At 34.9% G+C, this 22,399-nt stretch overlaps 2 protein-coding genes across 2 annotated transcripts in view; both read right to left on the reverse strand.

Moving 5' to 3' along the window:
- Positions 1-5,457, reverse strand: part of LOC108382717 (probable serine/threonine-protein kinase DDB_G0281745) — a 27,615-nt gene extending 22,158 nt beyond the window's left edge. Inside the window, exon 1 of the mRNA XM_017639089.1 lies at positions 4,971-5,457. Coding sequence (XP_017494578.1) covers positions 4,971-4,991 — 21 coding nt within the window. The 5' untranslated portion in view covers positions 4,992-5,457. The remainder of the gene's footprint in view (positions 1-4,970) is intronic.
- A 6,351-nt stretch (positions 5,458-11,808) lies between these two features.
- LOC108382878 (organic cation transporter protein) overlaps positions 11,809-22,399 on the reverse strand; it is a 53,353-nt gene continuing 42,762 nt past the window's right edge. Inside the window, exons 2-7 of the mRNA XM_017639248.1 lie at positions 21,039-21,420; positions 18,679-18,946; positions 14,874-15,333; positions 13,244-13,424; positions 12,208-12,353; positions 11,809-12,113 (exon numbers count right to left, since the gene is read on the reverse strand). Coding sequence (XP_017494737.1) covers positions 12,018-12,113; positions 12,208-12,353; positions 13,244-13,424; positions 14,874-15,333; positions 18,679-18,946; positions 21,039-21,420 — 1,533 coding nt within the window. The 3' untranslated portion in view covers positions 11,809-12,017. The remainder of the gene's footprint in view (positions 12,114-12,207; positions 12,354-13,243; positions 13,425-14,873; positions 15,334-18,678; positions 18,947-21,038; positions 21,421-22,399) is intronic.

Genomic DNA, 22,399 nt, shown 5'->3' on the forward strand with positions numbered 1-22,399 from the left:
AGTTAATAAGGTATGGATCCTAGCATTGCTATTGAAGGGGTTCATCTTAGTAGAAAAGAAATCGGTGGTAGTAGGGAGTTATCTGTGTCGCTAAAATGCACTTTCGAGCCATGTATTCGCTTATTTTATTCTCTTACACATTGCTATGTCTAGAAACCCAGCAGAGAGAGGTTTTGACGTAACCAGCGATGGACGACATTTCCGAACCACTTTCGAATTTACTGCCGTTGAACTTAATATTTTCAATGCCGCCTGGCTGTTAACGACAAAGATTTACTGTACCGTGTGAGACAAGCCGGCTTCTCTACGCCATTATTACGTTATTAGATGGACCTTGTCTAAAGGTCCTTGGCGTACAGACCCGAGCTGACTCCTTTTTCCATCTTTGAGCCATCGTTGTGGATGGAAATACCATCATTTGCCGATGGTACGCTGCCTTCCCAATCTTCCTTGGTTGGGAAATGTATGGAAATATTAAGACTAAAATACCAGAATGACGTACAGTAATCAGCTTCGACATCTAAGTAGGCCGTGATTCCGTTGCGCCGTAGGCTATTAATTACGTTCAAGGCTGCCGCGTGCCAGTAGTTTGTCTGTTTTCACAATTTTGATTTCCTTACTCAAAGGGTTCTATCCCCTATTACGAATACTTGTGGCGGTTTCAAGTAAACCATCTTTTTCAGCCCTTCTTGTCATGCATTTGTTACAGCACTTGAGTCTATGCACTCTTTGAATTATTTTTTGATTGCTGCTTTCATCCAGTGCCTTCCACCAGGTAAACACTCCCTAGGTTAAAATCGGTCTGATGACTATGGTGTACATTCCGTGAATGATGTGCTGTGGCAGCCCTTAGTTTTTCCTGGAAGCTCTTTTAAGATTGGAGTCAAGTATAATACCTAAGTAATTCGCTTCGGAGAAAAGTTTCAGGCTAATTCCGCCTGAATTTGGTAAGGGGAATTCAGGAATTTTGGTTTCCTAGTGAACAAATCTAGTTCGGTTTTAGAAGGGTTAATTCTTAGCCCATTTGGTTTTGCAAAGTCGGAAACACTGCCCAGTGCCCGAATCGAAACACAGCGAACTTATTTACGTATGGATCGAAGTTGTGTAGAGGTATTTTCTGCGAGTACCTCTTATTCAACTAAAATTTAGCCTACGAAACCCCTGCAGTGTTTTCCTGGCGGGCGTCAGTATTTCACATAATACGATCGATAAGACATTGTAACATACATATGTTTAGAACGCTGTTCATGTTACTGATAGCCATTCTTTGTGCATGAGCCAGCTACCAAGGTATACCCCGTAAGCAATCGGGTAACAAATTTGCAATCCTTCCTTGGTTGTCGTGGGTATAGTTTTTGCAGGTGTTTAACTCATTCTATCCCCATACTGCCTAATCAAACTGTCGTCTATTTTGTCAATCACTTCCCGGCTGCGAAGGACGTTAGAAAGATAAAGCCTCCTCATTTTAAAATTTTGAGTTTAGTTCTTAAAACCTGCGTTATTTTGTTTATAACTATGGGATACTGAATTTTATTCCGTTCTTATTAAATTAAGATTTCGACTAGCACACCTAGCAAAACTTTTGAATCTAAATATGTAGATTGTCACAGGCAAAAAAGTTGCTAAAATCCTTACTTCAAGATTTAAAATCAAATAAAAACAGGCAATGAATTGACAAGTGCATGTTTTCAATAATCACTTTGAATAGTACTCGCAAATTTTTAATAAATCGTAAACAACTTTCAGAAGACCTTCAAATTTCACAATAATAATAATAAAGCAATTTGCCGAAAGGTGGACTACTTACTTACTTAAATATCTTTCGATTATGACAAACAAAAATCGTTATATAGTACATACTAAGCCATGTATATATTTTTAGCGGTAAGTATAAAAGAGAAAAGCGTAACAAAACGATAAAATAATCTTTTCATACATATGTATGCATGTACTTTGATTTAATGCATGTATGTATGTATGTATGTCCTTCCTCATCACGGACGCGCCCAAAACATAAAATGCTCAATGGTCAAAATGATAATTTAAATTGCATGCTGATTTAACGCTGACACCTTATTATAATTAATTTTTATTTTATTCTTGAACGGATATGTATGTATGGTATAGAAAAGCAAGTGATGGTAGAATACACATACAAATTTATACAAGTGCCATAGATACAAAAAAAAAAAAAAAAAATTAGTTTACTGTTATTTTATTGTTTCGAAAAAAGAGGCTAAATCACTATTTCGGTGCCGTTCCTTTTCTTCAAAGGCAAGTATGCATACAAATATTGAAAGGCGTAACCAATTGTGATTGGCTTTTTAATTAGTAAATTCAGCAGGTGGCATGAAATTCATGCAGAATTATATAATGAAGAAATTGTCAGGTAATGGTCATAAAACTACTAGCCAACTTTTTTAAAGTAAGTGGGAAGTGAAGCGAATCGCGGATTGACCAAAAGTGTAGAGTTGGTGACAAATTTTGCAAACTTTTTTTTTTACATAACACTTTTGCCTATAATTTTTTTCTTCTACTCTAATTGCATATTTGGATGTGGGCAGTAGAAAGATTTTGCAATGCAATAAAAATAAGTTGTGCATACAGTGGCGGGAAGATGAATGAAGACACATTATTTTAACAAGTTTTGGCTATTTTTATTTAATATTTATTATATATAGCCTGTTCATCAGCTTTGGAGTTGTAACTTACTATACTACTTAGGCTATGTATAGCCCGTGTGAGTTCTCTCCATGGCATTTCCTAAGTAGGCGGACCGTTTATCTAAGCTATAATAGAGGCTGAACCTTGGCTTATCGACTCAACTCTTAACTTTCTTTGCTATCTATCTACTTCGACGGCCAAAGAGGTATCAGATCACTTGACTGCTACAAAGCTATTCGTTAGAGGAGATCGAGTAAGTCCTTAACAAGTGAGCTAACTAAACTTACAACCTACATAAAGTGAGTGCTTGGCCTTAGAGGCATATATACATAAAAATTAATTGCAGGGCAGACGAGCTTGCGATGGAAGTGGCCTTTTTTGTCAGGCAATGTCTATATTCCTGAAAATTATGGCTTAAATCACACTTCTTTGATCAGATAGATAATGGTGGGCCCATTGTAGAACGACCACGTAAATCTGGCTCAACCAGAGGAAAATGTCCGACCCACTCTATGTAGAACATCGTATATGGCAAGTGACCGGAATTATTACCGACCACTGCTTAGTGGGAAGCCATTCTACTAGAATAGAACTGCCGGTTAATGACTTCTGCCCATCGACTCGACTATCTCTTTGAATGCGCTGTCCTAGTAGTAGTAGTAGACAGCCACTACAACCTAACGTAACATAATCGGAAGGGCTGGGATATTAGAATTCTTGAATATCTGATTAAAAATTACGAATATCCGGATAACAAAATGAACGGGTATTAACCGGATATCAAAAACAAACGGGTAATAATACGAATATCCTGATATCCGGATTTTTTTCCGTTTGTACGAATATCCGAGCATATGTGCATATGTATGTTTTTATGCCTTCAGTTTTGAAAATATGAGTTTTGATGATTACTCGACGACAGCGCCATCTAGCCGCGAGGTTTATACCAATTCAGAGTCCGAATTGGAGTTAAGTTTTGAGATTACGACATTTGATAACGAATCCGCCTTTTAATTCAAATCATGTTGGCGAAAAATCAGTTTTCATTTTTCTATTTCGTTTTTAAACGACGAATTCTTCGATCACGGATGTTGTGATTCGGCACCACGTTTTTCAAAATCTTCGAAATTTTCGGAAAAATTTTCAAATTTGTATTATTATGAACAAAAACTTTAACAAAAATGGGATTAAGTCTATTATTTATGACGTTTTCAATATTTTAGAAAAGCATAGAACCGCGGCTCCACTTTCAAACTTCCTTAACTCCATCAGGTCTCTAACATAGTTTCCAAAGAGCTATTTACTCATAAGAAAATAATGTAAAATTTTATACGTTTTATTTTTCTTTCATGTCCATTTTTTTCAATATGATTTTACAATTGTAATACAAAAATAAAATTAATAAAAAAAATTCAGATTTTTTTAACTGAAAATATGTGTATCAATCACAATACACTATGCAAATTGTTTTTTTTTTTACTTATTGACTTATGTATGTTCCGGAAAGGGTTAAACTTTTTAATCAGCTTTTTAACGATTATGGCTCAATATAGCGCTAAACTTTTTTTTTTTAAATACACCAATTGATTTTCTGTATACATAAAAATTTCTGCATAAGCTCCAAAAGCAGTTAATTAGGTTGTAAAAACTTAATAACTAATTTGAAAACAACAGCTATCACTTCGCTTTGCTTACTTTTACGCGATTTGCACACATACACTAAAAATTCAAAATGAGCAATAAAATTGACTAGAGCCATGAAAGGCATTAGTGGGAAATTCAAAAACACACAAAAAAAAGGAGAAACAAATTTTGAAATATAATCTCAGCTATCAACTGCAACGAGCGCAAGCAAAAACTTCAATAAAAACGAGATCATTAAGTGTGCTAAACACCCACTAACCAGCAGAGAATGACTGACAGTTATGTGGTCTAAAAATTAAAAAATCTTTGACTGTAAGCCCCTAGAACTGTCGTGCACACGCCCATAGCTGGTTATAAAATTTGATGCGATTGCCACATGAAAACAGAAAAAACAAATCGAAATTGAAAAAATTAAAAAAAGTAAAATATGAAGTTGAAAAGACCACGAATTGAAACCAAGAAAAAAAATATGTAATATGTAATACACAAGACAACACCACAAAAAAATGTAAGTGATCAATTTGTGGTTTGCTTGCGGTTAAAGTTGTTGCTTTTTACCCATTTTGCCTCTGTTGTAGCGCACACTTAACTGTCAAACAATGTTGCAAAATAGTTTTTATTGATATTCGTAGCGCATAGATAATAACCGAAAAACAACTTACCACAAATTGTTGTAGTTGCATTTTTGCACGCGCCGCTATAAATCCGCTTTAATGGTCTGGCTTTATTTTTATTTATATTATTTGCTTTGTTGTTGTATTTGCTGTTGCTGTTGCTGTTTTTTTTTTTTTTGTTATTCGTTCAATTGAAATTTTCGTTGCTTGTAAGCACTTCCGGTTCTAAGGCGCAGGCGCACCAACACAAGCAATTTAAATTGTTCACAAAGCACAAACAAACACACGCACACACAAAACCGTCTCTTCATATGCTCTACGAGCGATTCGTTTGATTCTCCTTCTTCTGTCTTCACAATTACAATAAACTGCAATTTTTATGAGCGAAACCTGCGTGAATTGCTTATTTAATTTTTAACAAATCCAAATTCCGCTTGATTGCTGGGCGTTGTTGCGGCGGCGGCGGCGGCGGCGGCGGTGGCAGTGGCAGTGGTTGTGTTGGTGGTAACCTTTTCGTTGAAAATCGCTTGTCAAATGCTTTGTGCCACACGCTTCCAATTCGTTTTTATAGTCAACGCGCTTGCCTTAAGGCTGGTGCGAATGAGCAGCAAAAAAAGCAAAAAAAAAACGGCAAAGACAAGAGTAGTGGCAGAAGAAATCAAAACAGCAGCAGCTGTTGCTGGCCAATACTCGTTGAATGGAAGTGAGCTTTTTAGCTGACTGGAAGTAGGTAGAGAAAGCTTTACTCTTCTGAGTATTAGTGCGTGCAATTTTGACTTCCGGCGGAACTGCAGTGTCAACTTGGCGGTTACGCATTTATGGAGGTTTGCAGCAAATATTTTGAAAAAAAAACTAATTTTAGATATGAAAAATGTTTATTAAGGATTAATTCCTTTCGAAAACCCTGGCGTCTTGAATGAGCTTAATATGAAACACTTCGTTACAAAAAAAAAAAAAAAGTTTATTGAACCTTGCTGAGTAGCATAACAATTCCGCTAATCAATCACCGTTTACCAAAACTAACAAATTGATGTGCTACAGTTAGTGACACAGTTAAACTTTTTCGTGAATGAGCAATAAATTTCAAGCGTGCTTTGCATACGCAAATTTTTGGAGTGGTTTGGAAGGCAACACATGCATACGTATACTTACGTACATATGTATTTTGATACATGTACTTATGTGTGTGCATTAGATCGTTACACCTTACAAGCAAATATAAAAAAAAAAAGTTGGCCGGCACCCCGATTTGTTTGTTTTGGTCAAACCTTTTTACATTTTTCGGTGACACTTATGTATGTACGTTAGGGTGGTCAAAAAAAAAATAAAGTCGGATTTTTTTTTATTGATTGCGTATTTAAATTAATACAGGGTTTCTCAAAAAGCAAAAAATAAGCCCCTATTTTTTATTTTGAAATAAAAAATTTTTTAGAGGTTGCTCAAATCGTTCAAAATTATCCATGTTTTTTATATGGGAAAAACAACTTTTCGTAGAAATACATAGTATAGAATTCTTGAAAATCAATATATTTCGACCGCTAAACTCTGGTTCCCTTCAGGAGACTTCCAATGATAATACCCAGTTAATTTAACCATTTTTTAATACTCCCTTATTGCATTTTCTGGGGTTTTCGGCAGACTTATAAAATATAGTTACTATGAAAAAATGGTTACAAAGTGTTCCGATATTGAGAATTCTGTACCATTTCTACGAAGAGTTGTTTTTTCCTATATAAAATAAATACATGGCAAATTTTGAGCGCTTTGATTTGAAAATAAAAAAATGGGGCATATTTTTTCGGTATCCTAAGATAGGATAGATAGGGCGTTCTTCAACCGAATTTTGAGATATGGTGTTTTTCAATAAAATTCTGAAATAATGCATTGCTCAAAATTTTTTTGAGAGAAGGCGTTTCCGAACTGACTGTCGGGATAGGTCGATCTTCCATTCAGCCATCGATATACAGTTCAAACATGAACCATATCGCACGATAAATAAGGGGTTTTCAAATATCTTGACGCGTGCGCCACCTAGCGGATTAATTCATCTGCATTGCCATCGAGTTCTGAGCCATGTTTGAAGTATCAAGTATTTAGCTCATCGGGAAGTTGGTAAATATTGATGGCAATATCTCAATAGGTACAATTCTTTTTCGCTTTACTTTTGGGTTCTTTCTCTTCTTTTTTTCGATTTTTGAGTTAAATTTCAGTTCATTCTCTAACAAAAATCATATGAGCTTAAGTTTCAAACTTTGTAGGAAATAAAAAAATGTACCAAATTTTAGGCTTTTCCAAAGAATTTGTAGGTATTTTTTTGAGTATGCAGTCCAGTTTTAGTATTTTTCATGAGTTTCATTTTAAATACTACAAGTGGCTAAAAAAATGCATACTCGAAAAAATTCTAAAGTACTCAGACAAAAAGGTTAAAATTTTGATATTTTTTTTAATTTTCTACAAAGTTTGAAACTTTCGTTTTGATTGAAAAATAATGGAGATTAAATAAAAGAAAGAGAACCCAGAGTAATGCAAAAAAACAACGCCCCTATTCATACTTTAAGATACGAATGTAAATGTTGAAGTTGTGATGGAAAATTTAAAAGGGCGATTCATACGTTCGGCAAAAAAAATCGCTTTTTTGAAATTGACCTGCAAAAATATCTTACGACTCTGCGGTGTACGATAAACTTTTTTTCCGGTACGGTCTAATGTACAATACATACAGATATGCTCGTTACCCTGCAGGAAATGTATCTAACTATAAGCTAACTTTAAGTTGATTAGGAAGAAGCTAAAAGTCACTTATTATCTATATATTGTCTTTGATGAAAGCTAACTATATTTCTATAGCGATGGCCGCGAAATAGTCAAGGGTGGTTTACCTCTGCATTTGATGTAACTAACTTGTAACTAACTACTTTTGGACTTAAAATATCAATAGGAAAAACAAAATATTTTTATTTTATTTTTTTATTTTTATTAACTTAATTTATTTTATTACATTTCATATTTGTTTCCATATTCTGCTGTTTTTTCTGCATGGTAGTTACAAAAGTAACCACATCTTTGATTTCTTTTTACAACCTACACACATCGTATGCACCTAACATTGCATGCGTAACATTTATACATTAAATATTGTCAACGCATCGTGTTAGATGCGCATGTAAATTAAATTAATTGCATTGCCAACACTATTTGAGTTTTACTGGCTCACGTTACATTTGTTATTTGTATTTTTTTGAATCGCTTTTTCATCGAAATGAAAGTATAGTTTCGAACTTTAATTTGGGCACTTAAACAATTAAATAATCCACAAGATATGTATGTGTATGCAAATGAACCTTACGTAAATGTACTAAATTGTATTTTCCCTCCATCGCATAACCTTACTCCTTTCATTATCGACGTGATCGTGCCCTTGTTTAGCAAAATACCTTGTGACCAGAGCAGACGAGCACTCAGGAAACTTATTTGGAAGGGATTTTGCCTAAGTTGGAATTCGGTGCATGGTTATGAGAAAATTCATCAAATCGTATTTATTTTAAAATTTGTTTTGAGAATCTATCTTTTTGACCCTGTTTTTGGTAAAATCGTCGCCAGAGGGTTAAATTGTTCGACAAAAATTGTAAGCCATAAATTTGTATTAGGTATCACCAATAGTTAACGGGGGTATTGAGATCTTTAATGCACGTATCGTTAAGAGGCCTCGCGAGGACTTTTATCTTGTAAAGCGCTTCTAAGAGATTTCTGCATCCAGATATAAAAATTTTGCCTAAAGCAGTTATATGGTAGACCTTTAAATGCCTGCTCAGTTCATTTACTGGTGGGAATATTTGTCACTTGATTTCTGATGACTTCACTGCATCTCCATTCCCAAATATGGATAATAATCATTTTTTAGTGTAGTTTTTATTTTTTATTTTTGGGCTGCGGCTACCACCTTGTATGAATACGCCTTAGACAGCCCTTTTCCTGACTGTGATGAGTATTCAAATTTAAAAACAATCCCAATTCCCGGGTTTTCGTATTTTGGCTGTTCTGCTATCTCAGTAAAATGGAACTTTCGGTTACCGATGTCTGTTGTTTTGGGAGCTGAGTGCACTTAGTTACTTTAATTTCTCTATAAGCACACATACATGCTTTTGCATTTAAATGTGTGCCTCTGTTTTGGCGGCTGTGTAGGCACATTGCTTAGTTTACCTAGAGCTTAAAGCTTTTTCTGCGCTTAGTATAATATGGGCAACTAAGCTTTTCCACAGAAACTTATCAGAAAGTAATGGTGCTGGAAATGGTTGAAGCTTTTTATAACGGAAGCTTTGAAAAGGAAACGGAAAACGGGCATACATATTTACTTAGTTGTATATATGTACATGTGTATTTACTTGTAGATATTTTAAAAAGCTTTTTTAAGTTTAAAGTAAACTAAATGGACTATTATATATTGGTGTACATGTATCCGGTTTATCTGAACTTACGTATGTACGTTCTTTAATAATTCGTATTTTAAGCGGAGAATGTTGTAGAAAAAGTCTAATCGATAAACTGGTGGCGCATTCGCTAAAATGACAAATTTTGGGTCGTAGATTACGGATATGTATGCAGTTTTTCTAGACCAAATAATTTTCCTAAGACATTTTCATATTAAGTTTGCATTGTGAATGAAAAAAAGTAAAATTTTAATAGGGAAAACATTTAAAAATATCATACTCATACATGGCGTATGAGTAACATTCTTTCGTGCTCATATTTCATACAAAAAAACCAATACGCTTTTTCTCTGACCATTGACAAGTTTTTTATTTATTATGTGTATGCCCCATAAAAAATTTAGATTTTGGAAATTTTTAAAAACCACCTTAATGTGCATATGTATTTTTTGTTTTTATGTATTTCGATTGCATGAAATTTCCAACAAATCTAGTAGCCCGTTTCACGAAAGAAATTTAAGTGAGAAATATTTTTTTTAATTGAATTTATTAGGAAAACTGACAGAGGGAAAAGCCATGTTTCTCTTAAACTGCTGGTGAAAACGGCAGTTAAATTAGATTTTTAACGTTATTTTCGGCAATTTCTAGTCGAATTTTCTTTGTTAAAATAAACCTGAAATATAAAGAAAAACAAAAAAAAAATTTTACAATATTTTTGTTTTGTCTGTTAAATTATTCACTGCTTTTCCATTTATCCTAAACGACACAATCGTGGAAGAGCATTTGTCTGATTATCCAGTTTTCTTGCTTGAAATATTGAAAGTAGGGACTGCAACCGTTATGTTCCTTATAATAAGAATCAAAATTTAACCGACAAAATTGGATTTATGTTTTTGCGATCAAATTTAAACAATAGGTGCAATCCCGTATTCCTCGGTCTAAAACTAGTAAAACTGTCAAAAAAGAAAAATTCGCTCAGAGCGAGAGAGTAACATTGGAAAGTACGGGATCGCTTTCTAGCAAAAAATGGTAACTTCTGTCAACTTCAACATAACCTCCAAATTTTGGTTGTAAATTTTTGCTTATTTTCTACGTAAACACACTCAGCTCACACATATAAATAACCAAAAATACTTTCAAATTGATGAAAATCCACTTAAACAAGTAATTAAATACTTTTCAACATGCATGAGCAGAGTGCACCTTTCTTTTGTTTACAATTTGGTTGCCAAACACGCTACAGCTGATTGTTTGACACATTTACCAGAGCTTTCCAGCAAAAAATCTTCGCACTAAAATTGGTAACTTTTGACAGAGAGAGGACCTTTTTTACTCTCTTTTTTGTCCTCTCAATAGTCAGAGAACCGAGTACGGGATCGATTTCTAGTAAAATCTGACTGATTCTGACTATTTCTGACTAGTCCGGACTCGTACGGAATCGCAACTAATATTTTAGAGATTTGATTTTCGTTATTTTCAGGTAAAATTTTTTAGATCATAAAGGATCAAAATAATAAATTAACAATTTTTTATCGAAAAAATATTTTTTTCGAGAACAGATATGTACGTTAGTTTATAAAAAAAAAAACGCAATTACTGGAGTCAGCTATTTTTTTCTCAGGATTCTAAATTTAAGATTAGTTGATAAAATTATGATGTATACATTTACCTAAACGTATTGACGAATCTGAAAGTATTTCTTATTACATTTCTGTGGACATTTGAACAAACAATTTAGTATCCAATTTACATACACATAAGCTTTGATTTTAACTATTGATCTATAAAAATAATAAACTTTCGTAAACAAGTTTTCTTTACATTTATTCAACTTTTTATAAAATTAAATGATAAACTACAAATACGGTAAGTTTAAACTTTAAACATCGGATAGAAAGTCAACGATTTAACACTTTAGAGAAAAAAACAGGCCGAGCTGGACTTAAGTTGTTCTTTTAAATGTGCAGAAATAAGTACATGAATGGTTGTCGTTATTGCTGTTATTGTTGTAGCAGCATGCAAATTCTCCAAAGAGTTTGCGAGGAATAATGCCGGAGTGACAGTCCTTGGCCAGATACAAAAGTATGAGTCATTACGATTACGTGGACCCGATTGTCGTGGCAACGCTCATAAATGGTAATACTTGGTGCTGCTTACTGCACGAAAATATAAAATGTGGGCATACTTGTGCGAAAAAATGAAGCTAAATCACTTTTATATTACTTAAGTTCTTAAGTACTTCTTAAAAACTAGGTTTTAAATATAAATTGTTTTACCTTTAATGTACATACATATGTACATTGTTTTTTCTATATTAAACTAAAAGTAAATGTAGTAAGTATGCAGCTATTATTTTGAACACAGCTATACATAATTCTTTAAAATACAATATTACATATAATATCGAATGGTCTTGTCATTTATTTCAATAACTTTAGTTTTTCACTTAAGCTATTTGCTAAAATTGCAACTTTCTCCAATTTTTTCCAAAAACGACTATCACAGTTTGAACAGCAACAAAATTGTTATCATTGCCTAACATTTTTTTTTTACAATTCGTATTGTTGTTGTTGCTCACTTTTGAAATTGCATGTGCTTCCTATGCACACAATGTTAAATATTTACTCGTATAAAAGCGCCACTTCGACACGCTCCTTCCTCTATACGCTCAATGCTCAATGTCCTTCATGAGGTACAAACAACCACCGCCAATAATACCGCACACGCCCATTATGCTCATTGGCAGCAGCGGATCTACATGTTCCTGCAAAGTGAAATAAAAGAAAGCGGCGAATTCGTATTTGCACCAATAAATCTGAATATAATTATACTACAAATTAGTTAAAAGGCACACTCACCAACAGCCACATGTAGGGTACCAAAATGAGCGCAACACCCGCCGCCAGATTGCCCAAACCAACGCCAAAATTGCGCACCACAGTCGGATACTGCATGGCCGTGTATGATGGAATGATGGCATTGTTGGCGCCAATAACGCATTTCGCTGAAAGTGTCGAATGTTGAAATCAAAAAAAAAAAAAAAAAGCGAGAGGTGAAAAGAAGCAGAGGTTAGTAGGGGTCGTATGAGTAACATTTCGGATGCAATGAATGGCGATTACGTTCTATGTTACGTATACGCTTAGGTGTTGCTCTTATGAATGCATGTGTGTATGTAAGTACATTAGAACGTACCTACCATAAAAAAGGTACACCCCTAAGTTTAAAGTACTATTTTTGCAAGGTTATTTCGAAAAAAAAAGTATTTTTTATTAAAAGTAAGGGTCGCCTTTTTAAATTTTTCGTTGTTTCTTCGGCATTTACAGTCGGTTTTTAAAGTATGTTATATTGATGTTTTTGTCCCGAGGAGACAATTTTTTTATGTTTTTGTTCCAAAGTGCACTGACCTTAAGCACCCGGTTTTAGTACTCAACCACCTGATATTCGTATCACCCTAACGAACCACCCTGACATCAGTAAATTAAAGGTACTAAAGGTATGTATATAACAAAATTAAAAAATAAATGCCTTTTTTGAAAGCTCAATTTCCTTTTCTCAAGTTTTGAGCGCCTTAAATCCCAAGTCTGGTAATAACATATAGAATATTTTTTGATGATTGTTGCTTTAAAACTAAAAAAAAAAATCAATGCTAAATACAAGTATTAAAAATATGATTAGTGTTCCGGGGTGAAATTTCTGCTAAGGAAGTATTTCAATTATTTTGGTGGAACTATTTAAAAAAAAATCGGAATTGCCTTGCAGAATTACTTTAGACTCAGAGGTATACGGCGAACTTTTTTTTTCTGGTTCGGTCTAATGTACATACATATGTACATATGTTGTGCATGCGTACGCATAATGCATGCATTTTTTATTGTTCTTTGGGAAAATACTTACCAATTATGGCCATTGCTACTACTATCATTTGGTTGTCATCTCGCGTTGGCACTAGATTTGTGGCTAAGCAACAAATACCTGGCACAAGCATATAAGCGATGAGACTACGCCGCAAGCCAACTTTCAAAACCACAAAAATGCTAATGCAAACTGAGAACGCCTCAACGGCACCGGCGACAATCTGTGTGTGATAGAGATAAAAAGTTGGTGTAAGTTATTATATTTTTAATAATAATTTGTTTTTTTTTTTTTTTGTATTTAAGCGCAAGTGAGATTAATTGTGAATTAAATCGAATGAAAATTCTGCTGAATGAACTTACTTAAATAGTTATTCCTGTATTATCAATAAAAATAAGTTTATGCGTTATTAATTTTTGTTAACAGGAAAGCTATTTTCTTCTTAAGGCTAAGTTCTTTTTAACTTGGGCTTTATCGACTTAAGAGTTTCGTGATAATAATGGAAGTAATAGAAAATAGAATTCAAGCAAGCCACTATTCCTAAAAAGTGTCTCTAGCCCTGATACATATATATGCATATTTTTTTCTTACATAGTCTCTCGTTTGCTCAGTTAAATTTTATTTTTAATCTTATAACTTGATCCTGCATATTGTGCACTTTCTTCAAAGATGTACTAATTCAGTATATACCTTATGTTATCACTTTAACTGAATGAAATATTTCAAATAGTTGGTAGTCTGCTACAAAAATTTTTCGACATTAAACTTTCTTAACTCTTTAGTTTGACACCCGTTTTGTTATATTTCATTAATTTCCCAATTTAATAATTGCACACATTTTTTCAAGCAGGTGGCAACGTTCCTCAAAAATAGTTTTTGCAGTAAACTCTCCTAAACCTCTGTAATTTGTTTTCCATATTGAAATCTTGTATTTATCCTAACAATTAAATCAAATTAAAAAAACTAAACCCGAAAATATTTTCGCTGTAAGCCTTCTTAAACCTCTTCTTTTTAACAGCCATTTTGCAGTATTTACCTTATCAATTTATTTAAACTGAAATTTTCAAACAGATGGCAACTCTCTAATTATTTTTTCCTATATTTTCAGTTAGACCTTTAGCAATGCATCGGCAAAACTGCATTCAATTCCTTGCTTTAGTATTCGAAGACAGACAAAAATTCTAAAAATTGTGGATTTGGCTCCTAATACCATCGTGCACCGGTACCCATCCTAGTAAAACCGTGTTTATTCCCCCCAGGACCCCATTTGTTTTCTCAGACCGAAAATCATAGTTTTGGAGCTCTGATCGCCCTGATCAGATCCCTATAAATTTAGAAATTGATCTGCTGCTAAAGCAGATCTAGCTCATCCTCGCTGACAGCAGTAATGTAATTATCGCACATATTTTAATCGACATATTTATCGATATTTGTTATCGATATTGTAAGATATTTCTATCAATATACTTTTAAAAGTAATTATCGATATGCTTGATAACGCCTTATATATAACTAGGCCGTTTTTAACGACATCACTTTTTATCGTTATAAAAATATAATCGATAACACCCAGTTGTGCTATTATTTAATATGATTATGATTTTTTTGTTAAATGATTTCTATCATCTTATGTTCGCACTCATTATTACCCAACCCTTGCCACTGTACTCACCGTATTCAAGTAGATATCACCACCCAAATTGCTCAAATGCAATGTCAATCCATAATAGACGATAATCAAAGTCAACCAAACAACCAAATTAAGACAAGTTGTGCGCCAATAAAATCGATTAAAAACCACTTTCAATGGATTGTCATGAGTGGTGGGAATAGCTTCGGCAATGCTAGGTTTAACCGCGCCAATAGTACTGGCACCTCCTTCCGGTCCGGCGGTGAAGGGCGCCAGTGTATGTTGTTGTTGTTGTTGTTGTACTTTGTCAATATTCGCTTCTATGGCAAGCTTTTGTTCTGAGATGTTGCTTGATGGTGGCGGTGCAGCAGCTTCTAATGTTTTTTGATAGTTGACAGGCAGTGTGCGGTGATTAAGCCGTGCAGCGCGTTCGATTAGCGAATAGAGTTCATTGAGGCGACCTTGTGCGAGTAGCCAGCGTGGTGATTCCGGCATGCAATACCTGTGGAGCGAGAAGTTAGGATGTGAGAGATATGTAGCAAAAAAATATTTAAAAAGGCTCCTAGCAAAAATAGAGTACAATGAAACAAAGAAAGTAAAATCGTAATAATGAAAGTTAACTAAAAACCAAAAATAAAAACTCTGAACTCCAGTTGTGGTAAGTCCGTCTACTCTGTATTTATTTCGCGTCAAACCCAATGTATATCTCCACAAGTCCTCCCCAGTATTTCACTAATCGAATTTAAACATCTACCAGAGTTGGTAATGGCAATCGTGTGCTACATATATGACATTTATTAATTTTTTTTTTTTTGAAATAGCTGTGCTGGAATAATCCAAATACTTCCTTAGCAAAAGTTTATCCACCTCCGATGTGTATGCCTCAAAGTAGTCTCTGTAACTATAAGCTCGCAAGCACTAGCTTCCCATTAGCAGAAAAATTAAACATTTTGTTTCTTTTGGCCTTTTCTGAGAATTAAATGAATATTACAACAATAAAAAACACAGGGGAGCCAACATAAAAAAAAAAGTGCGCACAGCCAACATATGGGCATTTCCAGTAGAAAGTCGAACGCGAAAAAAATAATAGTCATACATATGTCGAACTTATTTATCGACCCAACTTATTTGGCTGGGTTTCTTTTATTATAATACATAAATACTGGTTATGAAAGAAGAAACATGTTTGTGAAAAATTGTATGCTGGGTGCTGTCAGAGTGTAGATATTTTTATGCTCCGATTGTAAGATATAGATTTGCAAAAAGGCGAGCCACTAGGTGGCGCTGAAGTCAAAACTAAAATTATATTCGACAAAACTGCATATTTTATTCGCTTTAAAAGTTAGTTTAAAAACAATATTAACTAAATTTGTTCAATGGAAATTTTAGTAACGTAACTTCATCCACTGACAAAAACAGGAAAATGTTTAGCTTTACAAAAATTTGTGTCTAATAGTTATGCAAGTCAAAACATACTTCTCTGTTATGTAACATTACGCCAGCGTTACGAACAGTTGTCATTTATTTTACTGAATAAAGAGCTTTTTAATTGCTATGCAAATTAAAAAAAAACCCCTCTTTAAAAATGTTTAATTATTCATTTTATTTATTTTTTTTACATTTTGTCATACAAATCTCACGTCACGTGAAATTGGAAATGCCCATATGCAATAACAACAGCAATAGAGACATTACAGGGAGAAAAAAAAACAGATAAAATAAATTGAATTGATGTGGAATTTTGATTTGATTGCGGCTGAAAAAGCAAAAGCACTCAATGTGTATTCCGGTGGCTTGCATGTACATATGTATGTATGTGTGGTATGCGCAGAAGGTTCCAATGAACCGAAAGGACTAAGGATACATACATACATATATCAGTGAATTTATATAGCGGCAAATACATATTATGTGCACCTTTTTTGAGAACTAAACATCCTTATGAGAGTGGTTAAAGGATACTTTGTTGTGGAATGTTAGAAAGCAAAAAAAAAATCTGTCAGATGTAAAAAACGCCACAGGAATGTCGTGCTCGCGCAGTAAAGCAGCAAAGCAACACTCCTCATTGTTATTTGATGACCCCATTGGAGGTGAAATGAAATTGATTTCAATTTCAAATAGAAGGGACGCTGTGCCACAAAATAGGAGATCAAATGACAGTGTGGTTTACATACATACATATGTATATACATACATACATATGTACATCAGCGCATAAATACTTAAAGCGCACATTCCAAATTATTCAAGCAGATACAAATAGGGTCAAAAATGCTGACAAAGAAAGGGTTAAGGTCGATTTGACAAAGCGAAGGCGACTTATTGATAATCAAATTAAAGGCCTAAGTAGCAGATTATAGAAATATATTGAACTCGTACAAGATAAACAAATTACATTAGGATGTCATAAACGTAAATGCATATAAATGTAAGAAATAAGTTGAATTAGTTCTCCTTAACTTGTTCTTGGTCAAGCATTAAATGGACCGGCATTTCAGAACTCTTACCTAAACGATGCTAATATTGCAGCGTAAATTACTTATTTTCGCCAAATTACTACACTTAAGGCAAGTGCGTACACATTAATGTTGATGATTTCTATCGAAACATCAGTTACACAATTGCGTGACTGGGCACTTAAAAACTTTTTTTTTTTTATCTAGAAAGCAGTAATAATTTACTCATGAAGGTGTTATATTGTTTATTCTTTTATAGCTTATTAGTTGGCGACCCTCTTAAAAATATATATATTTTTTTCAAAATGTTCAAAACCATTACACGCATTTTACAGATTTTTGGATATTTTCTACCAACAATTAATTTCATTGATTTAGTTTTAAGGCAATTACACGGAAACGGTAATCCAAAACATGTCTTTATTAATAAAATGGCTTTACAATATTAAAAAAAAAAATAGTGTTTATTTTTGCTCCATATGTCGAATGAGTTAATTTCAAAGCACTTATTTTAATATTTTAAAATAGGTGGCAACTCTTTTTTATAATATTTTTTACCTTTGCTTTAATATGTGTATTATTATACACATTAAAGTAATTTCTTTGTCTTATTAGTGGCAACCCAGCCCAAAATATGTTTACTACCAAAATTTTAACGTTTGATGCAAATATTGCATAACCTTTTTAACATTTTTGGGTATGTGCTGCAAAGTAGCTGCGAAACCCGACGAGATTACATTACAAAAGAAAGGTTTAAAACTGACTTCTTCATATTTTGAAAAAATTTGGAGACACTTAGTTTTTAACTGACTTAAAAAAAGGAGGAGGCTATAAATTCGCCGCAATCTTTTTTTTTATGTATATTACCGCATAACTTCGGACCACGTTAACCGATTTTTATAAAAAAAAGGTGGCACCTTAGAGGTGGTCCTATAATAGTTTGGTTTAGATCCGATCATTGGATCTTAAAAAATTAGCGATACTCTAAAAATTGAAGTCGGTTTTGTTGTTCGCTTAAACACGACTTTTAGTTTTTGAAATCTGCTCCTTCAGAGTTAGATTTCTTGCACAAATCAGTGCTTTACTTTTTTCATATTCCTAAATATCGCTATCCATATTATTGAACTTGCATTAGCAGTTCTATTCCACAATCTTTAAAGCGAAGTTATTTGAAAAAACTCTTGTTTAAGTTTTAAGTCAATTTAAATATTTTTTTCTTAATTCTTATACCAAATTTTCATCGGGCTTCGAAATGCGAGAGCAATAAAAATTGTCACGCGAAAAGAGCCCTAATGACAATTACTGTTAAAGTTATGATATGTTATTTGATGCTCAACCTTGTGGAAACTCGGCATAAGAGTTTGACAAAAATTGCTTAAAATTTTACTTACCAAATCGTCAATAGGCTTATCCATGGCAGTGAAATGGCCAATTGTAAATGTCGCCAATCGCGTACGAAGTATGCTATACAAGCCATAAGAATATAGGAAATTGGCACAGGTAGAATATTCAAGATACCAGTGATGGTACGCCACTTGCCCGAGACCAGCTCTACAACGAGTACGAAACTCACCACAGTCACTGTCATCGATGCGAAACCGGTTAGAGTACGCATCGTCATGTACATGGCCAGGTTCACTGAGTAAGCTTGTAACGCACCTGATAATGGAAACAAAGATAAAATATGTATATATTTAAAGTAGAAAATAGTAATGAAATAAATTCATTACAATTGTGCGAATCAAAATTAACGCAAGTTATTAACGCCAAAAATTTAGGCGCACAATAGCGCTTTACTCTGCGTCTACGTCGGGAAATGGAACCGCCCATAATGTTGCTGCCTCGCTAGAATGTTTGCCTCGGTCATTTATTGACCACATAAAGCTGTTGACAGATGCCTTGATAATCGCGACAGCAGTGGTTCTCTAGTCTTTGAAGCCCAAATTCCTTGACCTTTTTAAGCCCCTTCTTAGAAGTATACTTCAGTCTGAACCTACTCGGAATTGTACAGTAAAGCAGAGTTCGGAGAAAGACACCAAAGAGAAAACCGTTGCTTTGGAATTTTTTAGAATGCCCTAAAGATCCTAGGAAGGTTGTTTTTCGATGAGCGGTCAGTCCTACGCTCTCTTTTATTATAAGAGATCACGCTTTAAAATTTCCGATCTACAAATTATTTCGGCCGATAATTTTGCTTCATGCTGAGCATTGTTCCGTCACATCATTTTTGAGGCATTTCCCACAGCCTTGGATCCTTTTTATTTCACAACAATGCCAAAAAGTAATTAACGAAGGTTCCTGGTATTACCGCTTTTATTTCATTCGGGTGCCCTCTGGTAATACCGGGTGGACGACACGGGTCCACCGAGCATTCTGTGACATCCAGCAGTGAGCTCACCACTCAGAGAACTTCGTCTTTTGAGTTTACTGCTGCTGATGGACCAGTGCCAGCTTGATGACCGATTTAAAGACATACATAAAATCCGACGTACATTTACCCAAGCAAATGGTTCGACAATGAAGAACCTGGGTATACTACTTTTTTCGGCTGTTTTCCTGGCCAAGCTGGTGGTTATTTACAAGACCGCAAAACTAGTACGGTGTGGTAGGATTTTCAGAAATACCTAGCGATCTTCACTATGCAAGTCTCTTAAGTTGTGGGAACATGTCGCTGATCTATCAATGAGATAGGAGGGGAGACTGTCACACTGACACCGACTGCTAAGTTGGCGGGCATCTATAAAGCTGACGAATCAACATATCATGGAACGACTATGCTTGATACTGAGCTCCACGAGATGCAAGGTATTGCGGGAAAAGGCCTGAACATTTCTAAATAAAGAAAACCCCTCTGCAACTGAAGCGCTGAAACAGCGGGTGGAATCTATTTGCCAGAGTAATTAACTTAATTTACATTCAGTTAGAAGTACCCGCCATTTAAGAATAAGATGTAGGAAATTACTTATATCACCTTCAAAATAAACAGCTCAAAAGCAAGACGTTGACCAATCTGAGTCATGTGAAATCTGTGCTTATCGGCTACTGCTTGATAGTCGAACGGGCAGACGGATTAGTTGTTCCTTGGAAGAACTTTTGAGTAAGCTACTGAGGTGATGAGTTGGAGTTTACCACGAAATAGCCCCTTCGCCGTTCCGCAGTACTTACTCGATTTAGCGCCATAAGAGATATTAAAAACATTGTTTTAAGAGTTGAATGATCTCGAAAAAAGCCATAGTTGTCGTCATTCTCCCTTAGGTGCCTCCCTTTTTTCCTTCCCTCCCCCTCACCTTTCGGCCTGCCTGCGTCATTTTCCCTGTCCCCTCTTAAGGGCATCCCAACGGACAGCTTAGTCGAGTCTAAGTGGGCCTCCATCTGCGTAGGCAGTACGCTAACCTAACTTAACCTAGATTTTCCCGAGTCTATTTAAGTTAGCTATAGGAAATTTGGGATGATAAATTATTCCTCCAACATTACATTGGGTCTCTGTGTAGTGCGCTATTTCTAAGACAACTGATTTACGTCTAGCCTGAGCTAGCCTACAGACACTCCTAATGACCTCTTATCCGGCAGAGAATATACGCACATCAGACCAACCACCTTGATCTCACATCGAGTGGCCTCTACTGGCTATGCTTTAGCTCCCTTGCTATGTAGTATCTCTAACTGTACATATTTTCTACTTCATTATGCAAACTATGACCCCTAAATAAATATGCAATGTTTTTTCCACTTCAAGTTGATTCCCCCCACTTACCTCCAACAATTTGCACCAACGCAAATATCATTAGAGTGTGTTTGCGTCCGAAACGATCTGAAATCCATCCGCTCGAAACACTACCCACTGCCGCACCAGCCAAGAAGCACATTTCGACAACGCTAACCAGCTGCTGGCGGCCGCAAACCAAGCCGAATTCCTCAATAGCCGAACGTGCGCTGCCATCCTCCCTGGAGAATTCAAAGCTGTTGCAGCTAATTAGTTGCGCCGGCACGTCGGATGTAGGAAGTTCAGGTAGCTGAGAGTAATTGAGATTTAGTATTGAACACGGACCGGCTGGCTGGCTGAGACTTTTCCAAAGTGACACATCCATATCAGGTGCATTGTCTGGGCGTGCGCACCAGTAGTCCTTGGCGATGGTCTGCAATGGAGTGATAATAGCATAGCGACATGGTTATAAATCATAAATTGTAGTGTATTTACATATATAATTGCTATTTAAATGGCATACTAAAAGAAAAATTATATTCATTTAACTAGTATTTGGCTAACACATGGGCGCGTGCGTGTCCGTCCAATGCATTAAGGCATTCAATCATAAGCGTAATTCCCTAATCGCTCACATGTCAACTTTATGACTTTAATCCATACAAGTAATCGGATATGTAAGCGACAATTTGTAAGGCTTGTCATAAAGATAAAAGAGACACTGGTGCATTTATCATAAATGGGTACTCGCAATTTATTGTATTTGGTTAGACGAGTTTGTTTGCAAGAATTTTTGCGCATTCAAACACGAATTGACCCAATTCCATCGGCTGCTTATGCATTTGTATGACAAAGCGTTGGCGTGTTGCTTTGACGTTCTGTCACATTTCCAACTCCAACTCAAACTTCAACTCCAGCAGTCCGTCGAACTGATATTTGTATGTGCTGCATATGTACATACATATGTATGTTTTTATATGTATGTAGATATCCAATTAGATCGGTTGATAATATTTAGTATGCAAAGTATTGGATATATGCACTTAAAAAAGTTTTTATTAAGTTAATTTAAATTAAATAAAATCACATGCGCACACAAATGGCAAGAACGTGACCTGTTCCGCGCGATAAGTGCACACAGTAATTTTAACGTAAGAAAATAAAAACTTAACAAATGCAGCAGAAAAGGAATACAATACTAAAATATATGTATTTTCACAGCTGACATTGAAATTTAGCAGCCAACAGATGCTGGCACTTGGCTATTTCTGTAGTGGCAAAATAGAGTTCAAAGCTGCGTCATTAGCGAAATATTTTTTAATGGATTAATAAGACTTGCTACATATTTCAAATGTGTATAAGTCTGGTAGCAGCGTACCCAAAAATTTTATAAAAATTCTGATTAAAAAGCT

The sequence above is a fragment of the Rhagoletis zephyria genome, unplaced genomic scaffold (genome assembly GCF_001687245.7).
Source record: "Rhagoletis zephyria isolate East Lansing unplaced genomic scaffold, Rhagoletis_zephyria_1.1 Rzeph_scaffold_00149, whole genome shotgun sequence".
In the NCBI taxonomy this organism is placed as follows: Eukaryota; Metazoa; Arthropoda; class Insecta; order Diptera; family Tephritidae; genus Rhagoletis; species Rhagoletis zephyria.